This window comes from Gallus gallus, chromosome 1, assembly GCF_016699485.2.
Source record: "Gallus gallus isolate bGalGal1 chromosome 1, bGalGal1.mat.broiler.GRCg7b, whole genome shotgun sequence".
Classification (NCBI taxonomy): domain Eukaryota; kingdom Metazoa; phylum Chordata; class Aves; order Galliformes; family Phasianidae; genus Gallus; species Gallus gallus.
The window spans coordinates 57569458-57585644 of record NC_052532.1 but is presented as its reverse complement, the minus strand read 5'-3'; the positions used below and the strand labels follow the sequence as shown (position 1 = coordinate 57585644).

At 38.1% G+C, this 16187-nt stretch overlaps 1 protein-coding gene across 8 annotated transcripts in view; it reads right to left on the bottom strand.

Annotated features, from left to right (window-relative positions):
• DGKI (diacylglycerol kinase iota) overlaps positions 1–16187 on the bottom strand; it is a 209810-nt gene that overhangs the window by 105237 nt on the left and 88386 nt on the right. For 5 of the 8 annotated variants that reach the window (XM_025156048.3, XM_025156051.3, XM_025156057.3 and 2 more), the window contains exons 4-8: positions 14462–14536; positions 11764–11820; positions 10042–10107; positions 5572–5643; positions 4912–5028 (exon numbers count right to left, since the gene is read on the bottom strand). In XM_025156048.3, coding sequence (XP_025011816.1) covers positions 4912–5028; positions 5572–5643; positions 10042–10107; positions 11764–11820; positions 14462–14479 — 330 coding nt within the window. In that variant the 5' untranslated portion in view covers positions 14480–14536. Of the gene's footprint in view, positions 1–433; positions 4736–4911; positions 5029–5571; positions 5644–10041; positions 10108–11763; positions 11821–14461; positions 14537–16187 lie in introns of those variants that run through there. The other 3 variants (XM_040650494.2, XM_040650501.2, XM_040650514.2) reach the window with 2 other exon arrangements.

Below are 16187 nucleotides of genomic sequence, written 5' to 3'. Positions count from 1 at the left end.
CCTGGCTGTGAACGTGGTGGGAAGATGCATATAAGCATACTAGTGAAAGAGTTTTAGTCTAAGGCTCCACCATAACTTTTTTTTCCTTAATTTCTACCCTCTGAAAGACAGTATGATATGCTACGTCACAACTATGTTATTTCACTTTCTTATTTTTAAAGCATACTTACATCTGTAGTGTTAAGACAACCTAAATCTTTGCTACAATGATAACGACTGCACGTCTATAGCAGATGAAAGGCAAAAAAGCTGATAAAACATACACAAGTTCTGCTTGCAAACATGCAGAAGAATAACAGACAGAAGTAATCATCAGTCTTTGCACATGAAACTGAAGAAATGAATGTGTATTACCTTGTCCACAAAACAAGGTGATGAGTATTTTTACAAACAGATAATGTTATTCAGCAAAATACTTGATAGTAAAGCATACCTTTACTGTGCACCATATGTAAATTCTAACTTGCATCTAGAGAGGTAACCTCTCCTTTGTGGATGTCAGTTTGGTCATCTTCAAAGAGAGATGTTTGGTATTACTGCATCATCGCTGTAGTTCTAAGCAAGCTTAGCTAAATGAACAAAAGAATCGGAGCCCTTTTATGGTGTCGGCTGGTGTAAGCGCCACAGACTAAACAGATCTAATGAAACTTTTCCACCTTTTCCTTTGCAACATTTCAGTCTTTATTTTCAAAGGCTTTTAACATGCTGGACATCAAATGATGTAAGCAATGAACAGCCTCTGAGAAGGTCAATCTTGACCATCTTCTGGTTGTTCACAAATCACATCTAGGCAAGACAGCTGCAGCAAGCAACTGATGAAAGGAAGAAATTAGCCCAGAAGTATAAAGATTACTAGCACTTTTCGAAGTCCCTTGAAGGAGGAGGAGAAGGAGAAAATGCCATGTTTACTCACCTTGAAAAGAAAAATATAAAATATTAATAAAATAGAATGGAATTTTACACTTACTGTCTTTGCCTTCTCAAACAGAAGATGACAGACTGAATCAGTAGGTACATCAGCTAGATGTACTCCTCCTCATTGTTAACTTTCCTCCCACAACATAAGCATAGCAAGTCCATTCCTAGCACAAAACCACTTGGGCTACCAAATCTCACACAACATCAGTCAACAAGGGTGGCCTGCTTTCACAACAGTGAGGAGAATTAGGAGATGGAATTGATTTGAACGACAGGAAATCAGAGATGGTGTCAAAGTGCTGCTAATACAGTAAAGAAACACTGGAAATCAGTAAACTAGTTACAGAAGTATGAATAAAATGAAATAGATACTGGGAATTTTCCATTTATGTAAATGGGTCATTACAGACAGGGCTACCACCTATCCCAAAGCTGATTGAACCATTCTGAATATTCATCATGTAGCAATCAATTGCTTGCAAAAAGCAAAAGCTCCCCATTTAGAATGTAAAAGGCATGAACAAATTTTTTCCTTAATTACATAACCATGTTTTACTACCACAGCATTGCTGTCATTCAGAGTGGGAGTGTGCTGTTTATTCAAGTACAATATTTGAAAGGTGGTGACCCTTGTTGCACATAAGCATGGAAAAGCATTTTTGTAGCAATAAAAAGAGAAATAAAAATTGAAAACTGGGGCAAGGGTTTGCTACAAAAAGCCACCTTGTTTGCCTAAAAGAAACAACCAATAAAAAGGATGAAGGCACCACTAAAATCAACTTCATGAGTAGGGAATTCATGTCAGGAGTTGACCATGATCAATGTGAGTAGTTAATTAGAGCTGAGAAAATAATTTATAACCAAAAGGCTTGTAGCCAAATTTACACCAATTGTGAAATATGTAAAAAATAAACTGGTGCTTACATATGCTAATTTACTATCTGAATTCACAAAAAATTTAATATTGTATTTGTGTTCTGTGGACTGAATGCACCAATAGTGTTCACCAAACAGGCATATAGGGTGAAGAGGGCCACAATACACAGGAGAGCTGGCCAGAAACAGCAGGAGGGGAGAAAAACTCCTAAAGAAACATAAGAAAAAGAAACAAGACTTCCGTCAAAAAAATCTGAAAATGCATCTGAAGTATTAATATTTCCCACAGCAATAGGTTCATTCCACAAAAGTAACACTGCACCAGGTGATGTTCAGAAATTTTGTGGAAACTTGCCAATTCTCTGCATTGCGTAGGATTATGATTTATCTAAAGCTTCAGTTATTCAAGGTTGTTTTTTTTTGTTTTTTTTTTTTTGCATTAATTCTAAGGGCTTGACATGTGATGAGAAGGAAAATTGGACTGACGTATTTCCTCTGCATTTATGACCCACGCGCAAAAAGTTAAGAGATTTAACATTTAAAGTTAACATTTAAGCCTAACATTTAAAACATGCATTTAAAATCATTTTTCCCATGAACAATAATTAACTTTTGACCTTTCTGAAAAAAAATAATAATAATAATGATAGACAAGAGAGTAAATCCTATAAGGATGACACTCTGCTTTAGGTAACCACCAAATCAAAGGAAAATTTAAAAACTAAAAGCATAGAATATTAAGGCAAGGCTTTTCAATCAATCAATACTTCTGTATGTATTTTTTTCTTTTTTATTAAAGTCCTTGTTTTTAATATTCTTTTCTTCATTTTGTTTAAAAATAATAGTAACTGTAGTGTATTGTAGGCTCACTAAAAGGGTTTTTGGTAAGCCAGAAATGATCGAACAAATTCAAGAACCTTCCTGTTTTTGTAAGAAAATAGACTAAAGGGCACACAAAAGGTGCTTTTGTTGTTTTTTGTTTGGTTTGTTTGTTTTTAATGGTGATTTAAAGCAATTTAAGAGAAATACGTTGGAAATGTACTGGATGAAAAAAGGTTTTAATTTTCTTATGAGACCTACAAAGAGAGTAGCACCTCCAGCCACATAAAACTGGTTCTCAGATCAGTTATATCCTTTTTCCCATGTGCATGGGGTTAAGTGTAGTTAAATAGTAAAGGTACAGTCAGTAACAAGTGGTATCTGGCCTTTTCCTCACAGGCCATGCTTGTGTGCATACTTAAAATAGAGGATTTTAGATAAAGATTAATTATCCTACCTACAGCTCTAAGACATCCATCTTCTTCCCACCCGCAAGCTACCTGAAGTCACCTGGTCAAAAAAGAGACTCTCATCTGAAGGTAATCAGAACTTCCTGCAACTCATTATGCTAAAAAAATAATCTGTCCAAAACGCCTTCTGATCCAAATAATTTTTGTCATGTCCAAATTACTGGTCTCAGCCTATGTAGGAGTTAGTCAGCATTTTAGTCTTTTTTCTTCATGTAGATGTTCCAGGTGAAAAGCTCAAGAACCCTACAGGTACCCAGTTTCTAGGTTGGGACTACAACAGCGAGGGCATTCTTCTTAATGGTTCCTAGCTCGAGGATCTCTGCCTCATGGATCCATCCAGACCCCAAACCCTTGGAGTCACCACTTCTTGGCTAAATGACCAAAGCTAAACTTCCAGGCACTCTACTGTGAAACCCAGCAACCGAAAGTCTTACGACTAATAGGCCATACAATCTCTTTAATGGCGCAGAAAAGGAGCCAGTCTCATTTTTGTGCCAAATACCACAGGTGCTGAAAACTAGCCAAGGAGATTAAGTCCCTGCTGAGGACTCAAAATTCAACAAGAAATGAAAGAGATTTCTCTTGAGAAGGCTAGAGTAAACTAACAGAGGAAAAGGAGTGTGGGAAAAATACAGAAATACCAAAGAGATCTTTTTTTCTCAGAGGAGAGGTGGTTAGAGACCTTGCATACCCTACATCTAAAGGAGAAACTGTGGTCCCTTTGGTTGGTTTTGTTTTTGTTTTTTGATTACTCAAATTCTGATCTATTTATTTATTTTCCTCCTCTCTTTAGAATCAAGCCTGTTAGAAATAATGCTCATGCACAATGATGACAGCCATATCCCTAGACTGGAACTAAAGACTGAACAGTGCCCAAACTGCAGACCTTTTTCTAGTTCCACACAGGGACATTTTGTCTTAGTGCCTTCCCCATGCTGTGAAATTCTCTGCTTCCTGCTGCGAGGACACAGAGCCAGAAAGCCCTGAGTCACTTCTCACGCTAACATATAAACTGCACAACATTGTTCAGTAAAACCAGCATTCCTGTTTTTGAATCCATTTCTTTCCTTCTGAAGTAAAACTTATACCAGCATTTCTGGTTCCTTTATGTGTTCAGTGTGTTTGTGTCTTTCAGCTCAACCTAGAGTGAAAACAGACTTCAAAAAAAAAACAAAAACAAAAATTACTTTGTGCATGATAAGAATCCCCTTTTAATTTTTGGCCAGCTCTCTTTAGGATAGCTTCTCTCCCTGTTGTGATGATTAGTGAATTAACCTCACTAAAATGTATCACATCTATTACAAAGCTTTGAAGTCTCATCCTTTTACTTGCAACTAAATGGGCATGTGGTCTTACTGTTGGCATTCAGCAAGAATTGATGTGAACAAGATATGATTGTTTAAGTGTACTGTGGTGAAAAATTCAGAGGGATGCCAGCCCAACTACAGTGAATTCTTACTGCAGATCAAGTGAACGTTTGTTAACAGTTTTTCCCTGTATTTGCTCAGCTCTATTTAATGAAGCATGCTTTATTGCCTCCAGCACAGGGGTTTTCTTGCAGTACGCTAGCTGAAGTCACAGAGGAACACATCTGAGCTGCATTGCTCAGAACAAAAGTCATGTTTGCTGCTAATCAACCCAAACAAGGAAACCTACTGAAGGGCTGGATGGAAGATACAGGTTCATAATCACCATGGATGTATGCTGGGTTTCAGGGAGAGAGACAGGGTTGAACGAGCATGCCTTAGTGGAGGCGTACTGAGTGCAGAAGCCAGGCTGGCTCTATGAAGCCATACAGCTTCAGAAACAGACATCAGCATGCAGTTACCTGAGGTTTCTTCACCTTAATGATCCAGGTGGGAGGCACAATGACAGCCGCGTGAGCCCCCAGAGAACATGGCTCCTCAATGTGATGTAGCATGAAGCAGGTGACTTTGTTATGAAACTGGAGGAGAGGAAAAGAGTAGAGCCGATAAGGAGGTCAAGGAAGACATAGAGGAAGCAAGGAGAGGAAAAAGAGAATGAGACTGCAAAACTAGAGCAATGTTCCCAATTCTCTCATCCTCAAACGCTGGGAGACTTAGGAAGGTATAACTAAAAACCACCTTCTTTAGCCATGCTTTATACCAAGGGGAAAAGGTCAAGAAAAAAAAAAAATCACTCCTACTTATATAAGAACAGATTAAAGACTATAACCCAGCCTGACACACTAAATGCATTAAAAGCCCTTTGGCTCTTTGAGCTGGCAGCAGCATGGTGTTGACGTAAGGTAGCCAGTGACTACATGGGGCAGCAAGACCCTTCTTCTAGGAGAATTCATGTATTATCCAGATGAAATTATGGCATCTGAGCAAAAGGAAAATGAAAGAGCAAAACTGGTGGTGATTCACTGAGAGAAGAAACCCCAAGAGCCAGCACAAATGAAATTACATGCCTTGAGGCTACACAGTGAAGATGCTACTGCTTTCCATGAATATTATCCACTTACCGCCAGCTTGCACCAGGAACAACTGATGGCCACAATCTCTTTACTATGGAAGGAGAATTTCTGCTGAAAGCCCTACAATAAGCAAAAGAAAAGGAGTTAAATTCACCCTGACTACAGGAAAATTTATGTCTTTAATTCTTGTCAGGTAATGGTGCTAGGCTAAATCAGTTCAGTGGAGTCACATACATTGGTTCAGCCTCAAAGCTCTAGGATTCCAAATATGTTTTGGGAGGATAAAATAGTGACAGGATTGATAGGGAAGACTTTTCAGCTACAGCATGTTATTACACACTCTTTAAAGATATTTCCCCAAATTTCTGTGCTTTTCATAAGATTTTGTAGTTAGAAAAGAAAAGGGAGATGAAGAAAGAGACAAAACTGATATTTTAATGGCTTTCTACAGTTGTGACAGTCAGATTTTATGCTGAATTGAACATTTTTCACTGCAGTCTTTTTCACTTTAAATATAAATAAGAATTGGGTTTATTAACATTATTTATTTCTATCATAGAGTAGAATCAACTATAATGTCTGTCTGGAAATCTTCCATTTAGGAAATTAAGTTTATTGTCTTATTAAGCTGACTCAGATCAAAATCTTTTTAGTACATTTCAAAAAACAAAACAACACAAAAAAAAAAAACAGACAATCTTGGGTTGTTTTTGTTGATTCAAATCAAATATAAAAATATATACTTCTATAGTTTTAAAGAGGACAGGAAACACACACACAGGAAAAATGAGACTACAAGGGCTGCCCCAAAAGTGATGCCTCCTCTCTTATGATGTTGGTCTACAACATCAGAGGTGGATGCTGGTGGAATGGCAGTAGAGGATGAACCTTCCTGACAATATTCCATTACTTTTTGCTGCCATGCACCATACAGCAGGCAGAAGAAGGGCAGTCTGACAAAATGGCGTCTGACATGGAAGTACATATGAAGCAAAAGTGTGTCACTGAATTCCTCTGTATGGAAAAAACTGGCACCCACTGACATTCATCAGTGCTTGATGAGCATTTATGGAGACCAAACAGTGGATGTGAACACAGCGAGGCAGTAGGTGGTGCGTTACAGCAGCAGTGGGTCACCTCTGCTGGTACAGATTTTTAATGAGCGCAGCATGCAGGCTCTGGTGAAAATGCACAGCTAATGGAGGTGACTGTATTGAAAAATATTGTTTTGTAGCAGAGAATTTGCCTTATTAAACAGTATTACTGTGTTCTTCATGTCTGTTGCAGTTCCCATGGAAATAAATAGGAGGCATTACTTTCAGAATGACCTAAGTATTAGGATAACTGTAGCGTGCATGGCAATGTGAATGAAAAATACTGCAAGAAGGATAATTAAACAATCAAAAGCCACCCTGAGCTGCAGTGGTCTCATGAGCTGATTGAGCTACAGTCCTATCAATACACTGATGGGGAGCAGGCTCTCCCTGTCTACCTGCTGTGCAGAAATACACATTGCAGCTACCTCGCGTCCTCAGCATGTATTTGACCACACCACCAACTTTGGCCATGCCTCTCAGACTGTGCCACCTCTGTGGTTTTTTTGATCTTTCCCCTGATATCTAAGGTTATATATAAAGAGAATCTCAAAGAGCTGGTTCTTCATAATGGGGATGATTTAGCATATCCAAGTTTAGTAACAGAACATGGCCAAATGGGTTCACAAAGACAAGCCAGTCCGCTGCTTCTGCCTGGGCAGATCCAATCTGATATCCTGTGTGGGCACAAGAGCAAACACGATACTATATATGACAAGTGCTGAAAGGGAAACCTGATACTGAACAAAGAACTCTGTTTTCATTTACTTGGACTGAGATCTCTTAAGGATTCTCACAAATCCTACACTTGGTCCCAGCGTACTGTAAAAGAATAAATCAGCCTCTCGTTGGCATTAAATGTTTTTTTGTTCTGGTTTCTAAGAAGCATGGGAGAAATTTTTCTCCCCCCAGACCTCCACTAATGAAACCTAAAATTCAGTACATTAATTCCACAGCCCACTAGTGGTGTATTTCAAACATGTGGACTGAGCAGCTTGTCTGGTTCTGGATGGATCACTTCTTATTTATTCAGTAAGCCAGTTGGCTTTCAGGGAGCCGTAAGAGCAGTAAAAACATATTAATGATAAGAACCAATAATTCCTCAAATTGCTTTATAGATGTGAGCTAATTCTTCCTAAGGATACGTGTTTGGGATAAGACAGTGATTGTTTGAAAGCTAACTTTCAAAGGGAATGATGAAATACAGTGATGGGTTGCAGGTCACAGGGAGATTTTATGTAGACAATTGGGTTGAAACGCTGGGGGACTCCAGAATTCACCAGAAATTCTCTCTTCTTCCTTTCCTCAGTCAGGGAAAAAACATGAGAATTCAGTTATCCTACCTTGTCCACGGGTTATGTAAGGAAGCTTTCTGTATAAATTCAGAAATGTGGGGATGGAGAAGTAATTTCACTTTTCTGGGGATATCAGCCAAAGAGTACCTGATTAGCCCTGATTCACTGGCATCAGGTTGCTGTGCAACACATGAAATTCCATGCTGTGAACTGCTCCTGTGGAAGTACAGTCATGCATAACAGAGAAAACACGTTTGGAGGAAAAGGGCACCTGAATCTCCAGCTTGCACTGGTGATTGCAATCTGCCAAAATAATTGGGATCAAATCCCTCATTAATGAAGGCACTCACATGTACAGCACAGAGCGATCACTAGCTCTGGCATGTTTTGGTTGTATCCTTAAGCCTATTTACCATTAAAGAGCATTTTCACATCAGTGTTAGGGGGAGAAGTCATTTGTCATGAAAAAAAATTACAAGGGTGTTTATTCCATTTCTAAGGCTCTCAGACACTTTCCAGTGTAACACTACTGTATGAGAGATGGATACTACTACAACTCCAATACAAACAGTAACAGAAGCACTTAGCTGGTGACTTACATACAATGAAAACAAAGCCCTGCGTCCATCCACAGGCCTTTAAAGGCACTACTAACAGAAAGAGATCAATGCTGCAGCTACACACTGTGAATTTGGTGGACACATCGCTTTGGACATCACGGAAAGTAAAAACAAATTAAAAGTCTTTTCAGTATGATAGTACAGATGCATTCAGCCTCAGAAAATCCCTAAACTACTAGGAGCTAGTAATTATTAGTTTAGGAACAAAGGGTAAATCTGCATTCATCCTTAAGCTTATATTACCACACACAGTCATGGACTGCATGCTGGGCCACATGGTCTGATTATTCTCATAATAAATTATGCAAACAAAAAAATATTTTTAAAAAACCCCAATTTCTCTGAAGATATCAGGTAACAAAGATAATAACAGCTGAAAGCTTGCAAACTAGATTTTTTTTCAGGTTGCAAGTGAAATAAATGAGCAGAAGCGCAAGAGAAATATTAAACATAATGAATGGCATAGAGAACGTGTCTTGGGAGCCATTATTTACCACCTCTTCCAACATGAGAGCTATGGAGCATTAGAAGATAACAGATGAGCAAGAAGGTGGTTCTTCACATAGTATTTAGTCCAGAAATACTTTCCTGGAGGGTGATCCAAAGTAGCAAAGAAGGTGTACCATAAGAATGCTACCTGTGAAGTGCCTCCTTGCGCTATTTGCATGCCACTTGTTAAAAAAGAGCATCATGTTTGTATGCCATGCCTTGCTGCACTTGATGACCTACATCAGCATCCATCTAAAATGTGATTTCTTCTAACTAAAGTGCCATGCCATGGAGACGAAACACAGTCCTATTAGTTGCTGTTAAGAGAGGACAGAATGTAGTTCTAGAGTAAGGAAATTAAATCCCAGTGTTAATTTATTTCATAGAATCATAGAATTATAGAATCATAGAATGGCCTGGGTTGAAAAGGACCATAATGATTACCTAGTTTCAACCCCACTGCCATGGGCAGGGTCACCAACCACTAGACCAAATTTCAAGGATTCATAATCTTTCAGAAGACCAATCTTCAGGTTACACTCCTTTTTAAAGCTTTTTAGAAACAAGCTTTTATTTTGCCACACAGATAGTGAATATGAAGCAGTCTTACAAAGTGCAGAAAGAAAGCAACAGCCTTTCCTTTTCTAGAAGTCAGAAAAAAACAGAAAGTAATCACAATGTTGGTGCAGAGGATATCACTACAAGAGCACAACATTGGCACAGGGTTGGCTTAACCAAGAAAAAAAAGATCAAGGAGCCACTGCCTTCCTCCTTGCCCTTTTAATTGGCCAGTGCAGTGCAGCAGCCCAGGACATGTGACAGGCTCAGTCTTGCATGGATGCATCTGCCTTTTCTATTCCCATGTGTGAGTCAGAGGTGCTACCACTCAGTTTAGTCACTTTCTACTTAAGAGAGGTTAAGCGTTTAGCAAAGAAACAATCCCATCACTGGAAGGAGCTACTGACTACCCTGAATGCCTGTGTACCCGGGTTTGTATTTGTGAAGCACAGGCCATCTTACCTTTCCACACTGCTTACATTTCCCCTCCTGCCTCCGTCTGTGTACCCAGTGATGTCGGACAAAGTTCTGCAAGAGAAGAACAAAGATAATGTTATAGGAAGAGATGGTAGCATGCACTTAAAGGTACCATCCATGTGAAATTCGTTTATGGATATTAAAGGACCCTTTTGCCAAAACAATCACTTCTGGAGCAAAATACAGTAGTTCCCCATAGAATATCCCAAACACAACAGAAACCAGAGGATAAATAAGGACAAGATGATGTTCTTTATCCATGTCACCATGTGGCCCAAACTATCCTCAAAAGGAAAAAAAAAAAAAAAAGAAGTTACATTATATGGATATAACCATCCTCTACATAAGGAGCACAGAAGGACCTGAGAACCAATGTTTTCAGACACCAACATAGGGCCCTGTTATATTACGCTCAGTAATACAGCTATATAAAGCAAAAATATCACAAGTCATTGCAGGAGAAGAGGAAGAGAAAAGGAAGTCATTTCACCACTGAAGTGATTTGGACACTTTCAGTTTGGACTACTTCCACCCTGGATGGCATCAAGAGAATAGAGGGTGTGCAGTATTGCTGTACGCCTTCTGTGCAGGCACAGGGGTTAGAAGGAGCCTCACATGCACCTTGCTTTAACACCAGCCTGCACAGCAGAGCCCATGTTATGGGAAAGTACCTCTGCTAAGAGAAGCTATGAAGTGATGCTACCAAAGAAATAGGAGGCTTAAGGGGTAGTGCTTAAGGAAGAAACAGGAGGCTTAAGAGGAGCTCTGCTTAAGGGGTAGTGAAGCTGTATAGTGAGTGGCCCATAAACAAATGAAGTTTCTAATCCTCTCCCATTACTACCAAAAGTGAAAAAGAAGAAACAGCAGTCATCAAGTGTTCTTCTATACTGTGGTTACTTACATAAAAAGAGGTTCCATCATAATAGACTGGCAACCAAAACAAATATCACAGTTAGGAATTTTCCTTTTTAATTAAAAAATACATATCTAATGCATAAATAAGTTTCAACCATCACCTGCATTTTTTTTTTTTTTAGTTTGTTTTGGTTTGGATTTTTTGGTTTGTTTTTGTGGGTGCTGATTGGTTTGTGGGTTTTTTTGAATGGAGTTCAGGAAGGGTGGTGAGTTTTGGTTTTATTTTGTTTTGTCTTAGGGGAGAAATAGCTTCTAACTTTGTGAGTAACACAGATACACGTAGCAATAAGAGCAATCAATCCAGCACCTCCAAGGGAGCTGGATTTGTATAGTAGCTGAATGATGAAATACACAAGTTTTTGAGTGTTTATTTTACTAACAAAAATCTTCCAAAACTAAGGATGCTTCAAAATAAATGAAGAGAAAGTACAGCAGAAGCTCAGGGAATCAGACAGAAGCCAAAATACTACTAAAAATGTTGGAAAGAAACAAAAGAAATGCTACCAAAAAAAAAAATAATAATAATAAATGAAAAAAAGAAAGCAAATGCAACAGAAAGGCTGAGTGAATGGGAAAAGAGACAGCAGAAAGACAAAATGATTCCTGACAGTGTAAGCAATATAGTGCTTCAGCTAGAATTCATTTTACATTTATTCTGAGGAGGAGAACATGTCCCACTGGGAACCAGTACTCTAAGACTCCTCTGAACCTAAAAGCACAGATGCAGTTCCACACCAGGTGAATCAGCACACAAATGAAATGGAATGCAACCATCATTTGTCCATTACTTACTTCTCTTGGAGACCTGGAGCTCCCTTCTCGGAAAGTTGGTTTGCAGCGAAAATTAATCTGGCATTAAAATAAAGCTGTTAGAACTGAAAATGAGCTGAGAGTTTATTCCAATATGTTCATCTAGGGCACACTTCCAAAGTATATATCACCCATTAGAATATTTATTTCACTAGTTGAACAGACTTACCTGGATGACAGAAAATCTCTTCACATGCCATATCAATGCTCTTTCCTAGATCTCTACACAACCCTCATCATCACTAAAGCTACTGCTGCATGCTCAGTTCAACTATTTAAACCATCTCCATCATGCCAAGGAGGAAACTGCTTCATCTGTTTTTTTTTTCTTAAGAATATACTTTGTAATGAGAGTAGACTTAAGCTGAGTCATCAAAAGTTAATAGGAGCTGGAAATCCAATCCTAAAATCTTTCTCACAACTCAGCTTTATGCCTTCATGAACAAAATCTGTGGAAAAATTATCTTTGTTCTCAGAAAAAAAAACATAAATTATCATAAATTTCTACCTTTTCCTTACATCAGGCTGCTTGGGGAGCATAAGACTGCCTCATGCAGTGGTATTGCCTCCTTCAGATGGAAGAGGAAAGGCAGAAAGAGGACAACAGGAGCTTCCATGAAGAGAACATCTTTTTAGAAAGTTGAAGAGAAAAAGCAATAAAGAACATATGAGAGTCTGATGAGAAAACCCAAAATATTTTACTAGGGCCTGTAGTGACAGGACAAGGGGTAATGGTTTTTAAAACAGAAGAAGGCAGATTTAGATTAGACTTTAGGAAGAAATTCTTTACTATGTGTTGTGAGACACTGAAGAAACTAGCGCAAAGAAGCTGACAATTCCCCATCTGTGGAAGTGTTCAAGGTCAAGTTAGACAGAGCTTTGGGCAGCCTTATATAATGAAAGATGTCAGGGATGGGAATTAGATGAACTGTAAGATCCGTTCCAACCCAAATCATTCCATGATTCTATGATCTTCTGAGTAAAATCAATAGAAATATGAGCAAGTGAATATATTAAGAGAGAAAATGGTATATTGAAGAATGGCGAGTCAAAGGAAAAGGTTAAGGGATAAACGGAATGCACTAAATGAAATGAATTCAAACTTGAATTGACCAGCCTTCAAAGAGTAAAACCCTTAAGGATACTGCATTGTAATGCTTTTGTTATGAAAATAGAAGGATCGAGTTTCCCCAATTTTGAATACAATTCTTTACTTCCTATAGAATGAGGGTTTTTACCTCATCTAATCATGGCCTTCAAAATAATAGTTCAAGTGAGAAAAAGAAAAAAAGTGAATGAAATATTTATTACTTAAAAAGAAATAAAAACCATAGCATTATCTTCTTCCACTACTCTTCATGTGGAATTGCATTTCATCATTCCACTTCTGAGTCCTGAGAGGTTGGAGAGATTTCCAGCTTATATTTAGTTTACTTACAACTTACGCCTATGTGGAGGCCAAACAGAAGACTTACGTACCACTTTTAAGCCCCACCAGGCTTAAGATGCATGTGGACTTCATAATAACCCTCTGCCAAGATGTAAATTTCACGTTCTCTAGAATGGCATAAACAAGTTCAACAGAAAGGGTTTTATCTAAGTGCTACCACTGGCAATGCCACCAGCATACTGGGCTGTGGAGAGCCAGCAATGCTGCTGATGAAAGAACTCATGAAAAATTCACTGGTAACAGTTTGAGCTGAAAGCATGTGCTAATGCTAATTTCACTGCGGGTAAAAGCATCGGGGGTGGAAATGGTACCTCTCCAACTTGGTATTATGGCAATCACTGTGACATTTGTCAACACAAGCCCAAATAGTTGGAAACGAAAAACTCTTTCCAAAGGGTTGCTGTTATAAATTTGTTTGCATCAACTTCTTTTATGGAGAACAACATTGCAAAACATATAGGAGTGAAAATGAAGCTCTAATGAAGTCAGTGGGGATATTCCCACTCGTTTCTTTACACATATCCCACCAAGAACGAAAAAGCAGAGGTGGAGGATCCCTTCTACACATTACCAGTTAGTTAGGTGCAATGAGTAAGAATCACTGATGGGATAACTGAACTCTGTGATCAGTATTCTGTAGGCACTTGGAGGCAAAGAGGTTTCCTTGAAGTGACAAACAGGACAGATGCTCATAGAAATAATGGCACCATAAAGGAAAAGTTTGATGCTTTCTATTTCAAAAAGTAACTTTGTTTCTGAGGTTTTGAGGAAAAAATAAAATTGTCTAGTAAATACAGTGGAAAATATTCACAGTAGCATTTTATGCTGCACTGCTCATAATACCTATAGCTGTCATAAGATGAATTATTCTGGGCTTCGCTGAGGAATTTTGAAAGGCCAATTTTGTGCATGACAGGATACTGCATTTTCTAGCTTCAATTTCCAGCCTAGAAGCAGAGGGAAATCATTTTTTGATCATTAAAATTGTGAAAGCATTCCATGGTGTTTTGATGTTTGTTTGTTTGTTTCTCCTAATGGTTCACAGAGTTTCAAGAAATCTATTTTAATAGATAAGCTGAAAATTTTAGACATCATTTTAACAAATATATTGTCAAAACAGCTACGAAAACCTAATTTGGCATATGGTATTTTTCAGACTGAAAGCTCAGCTTGAGAATTAAATAGATCAATGTTGTGCCCATCAGTCTCCAGAAGATGGCAATATCTTACCTTCTCTAACTGCTCCATGCATGCGTTGTGGACCACAATCTTGCAGGCAGCACACTTCCTCCTCAGAGCAGATTTCTGCAAGAGGAAAGGGAGAAGTATGTGGATGGAAGTACGCTATTCTCTGTAGGAAGAACGTTAGCTGTGAAACAGGAGATATTTCTCTCTTTATTCAAGGTATAATTTTCCTCTTGGTATTCTCAGCTGCCTTGTGTATTGAAAAAAAAAGGGTCTGAAGCTCTTCCTACTAAACACTGGACTTCGTGAAAGACAGAAGTCTGTGGTACTGCAGCTTGTGAGCTTGCAGTAAGAGTCTCCAGTAACGGATAAGGAGGTTACAGTACAGTTCATTGCTCTAAAAAGAAGTTTACAAAGGTGGTGAACAGAGCCAGTAAAGAGAAAAACCACACGTGCAAATCAGAGGACTCAGTCCAATCAGGAAGAGAGCATCATTCCATGCTCATTGCACAGTATTGATTTTGATGGGCCCAATCTTTCTTGCAGAAAAAAAAAAAGTGAGTCCCTTAGCAGGGAATGAGAACCTTTTCACTGGATGTTGTGAAATGCTACAGCAGGAACAAAATTCTCAACCTAATTATGCTGGTTAGTTTTATTAATTTCACTAGGGCTTTTAAAATAATTTCCACAGAATCCCCTGGGCAAAAGCATATCAAAGGCAAGAGAACACATGCAGGAGAGAGAGAGCACACTAACTTTTTTTGTTTTTCCTTTTTTCTCCTTCTTGTGTATACTAAATTTAATAAACTAGATGAAATTAATTTTAATAGAAGTTTAACTTACAGAGCTGCACGTGAGGGACACAGACGTAAGGACACCAGTCGAGACTAAGTTAAGATTTTTGCATTGATTTTATTTAAGTTCACTTAAATTTCTAATACATGATTTCATTAGAATTCTCAATATATTGAAAATGAACTCAAGAAGGAGCAGGGAAGAACACCATTTAGGCTAATGCTGTAATCATTTCAGTTTTACTGAGTCTCATAACTACACAAAGACTCCCTCACTGTGTGTTTGTGTGTATGTGGACTTTGGTCCTCATGTTTCATTGCAAGAACCAAAGAACCATGACTCTGTGAAACTCCCCAAGATTTCATTTGTTTTCTGATTTGTTAGCTTTTCAGTTTCCATATTCATCACAAAGACCAAGGTGATTTAAATAAATCAATTCCTTAGATGAAAAACTGCAAAAATCAAATAAAGATAATACCTTACAAGCAGCTACCTTTGGAATATCTTATTTTGAATATGTTCCTGGTGGTGCTGTAAGTAGTTACAGGCAGGTTTGTTTTGTTTTGTTTTTTTTAATTGAGAGTAGTAAAAGAAAAAATTAAAAAAAAATTAAAAATCAGTCAATCTTCTCCATTACTCCTACTTTCTTTGATTTACCAAGAAATTTCAGCTCCATATTCCAAAGAATACAAAGTCTTCGCAATTGCAACTCAGCTAATTTTTGCCACTTCTCCATTGCGAGCATTTGATCTTATACAGTCTAAATGTAGAAGAGGTAAGTCAAAGGAAGACCAAGACAGGCATGAAAGATGTAATGGTCTTCAAAAATTCAAACTGGAAATGCATTAGTTTAATATGACCTTTCAAAAAAGCTGACCACAACTAATGTTAACTACATTTTCATTTCCATCTCGAGCTCTTAAGGTAACAAAAGCTCTTTATACTGTAACATGTTACAAAAGCAATAATGTCAAGC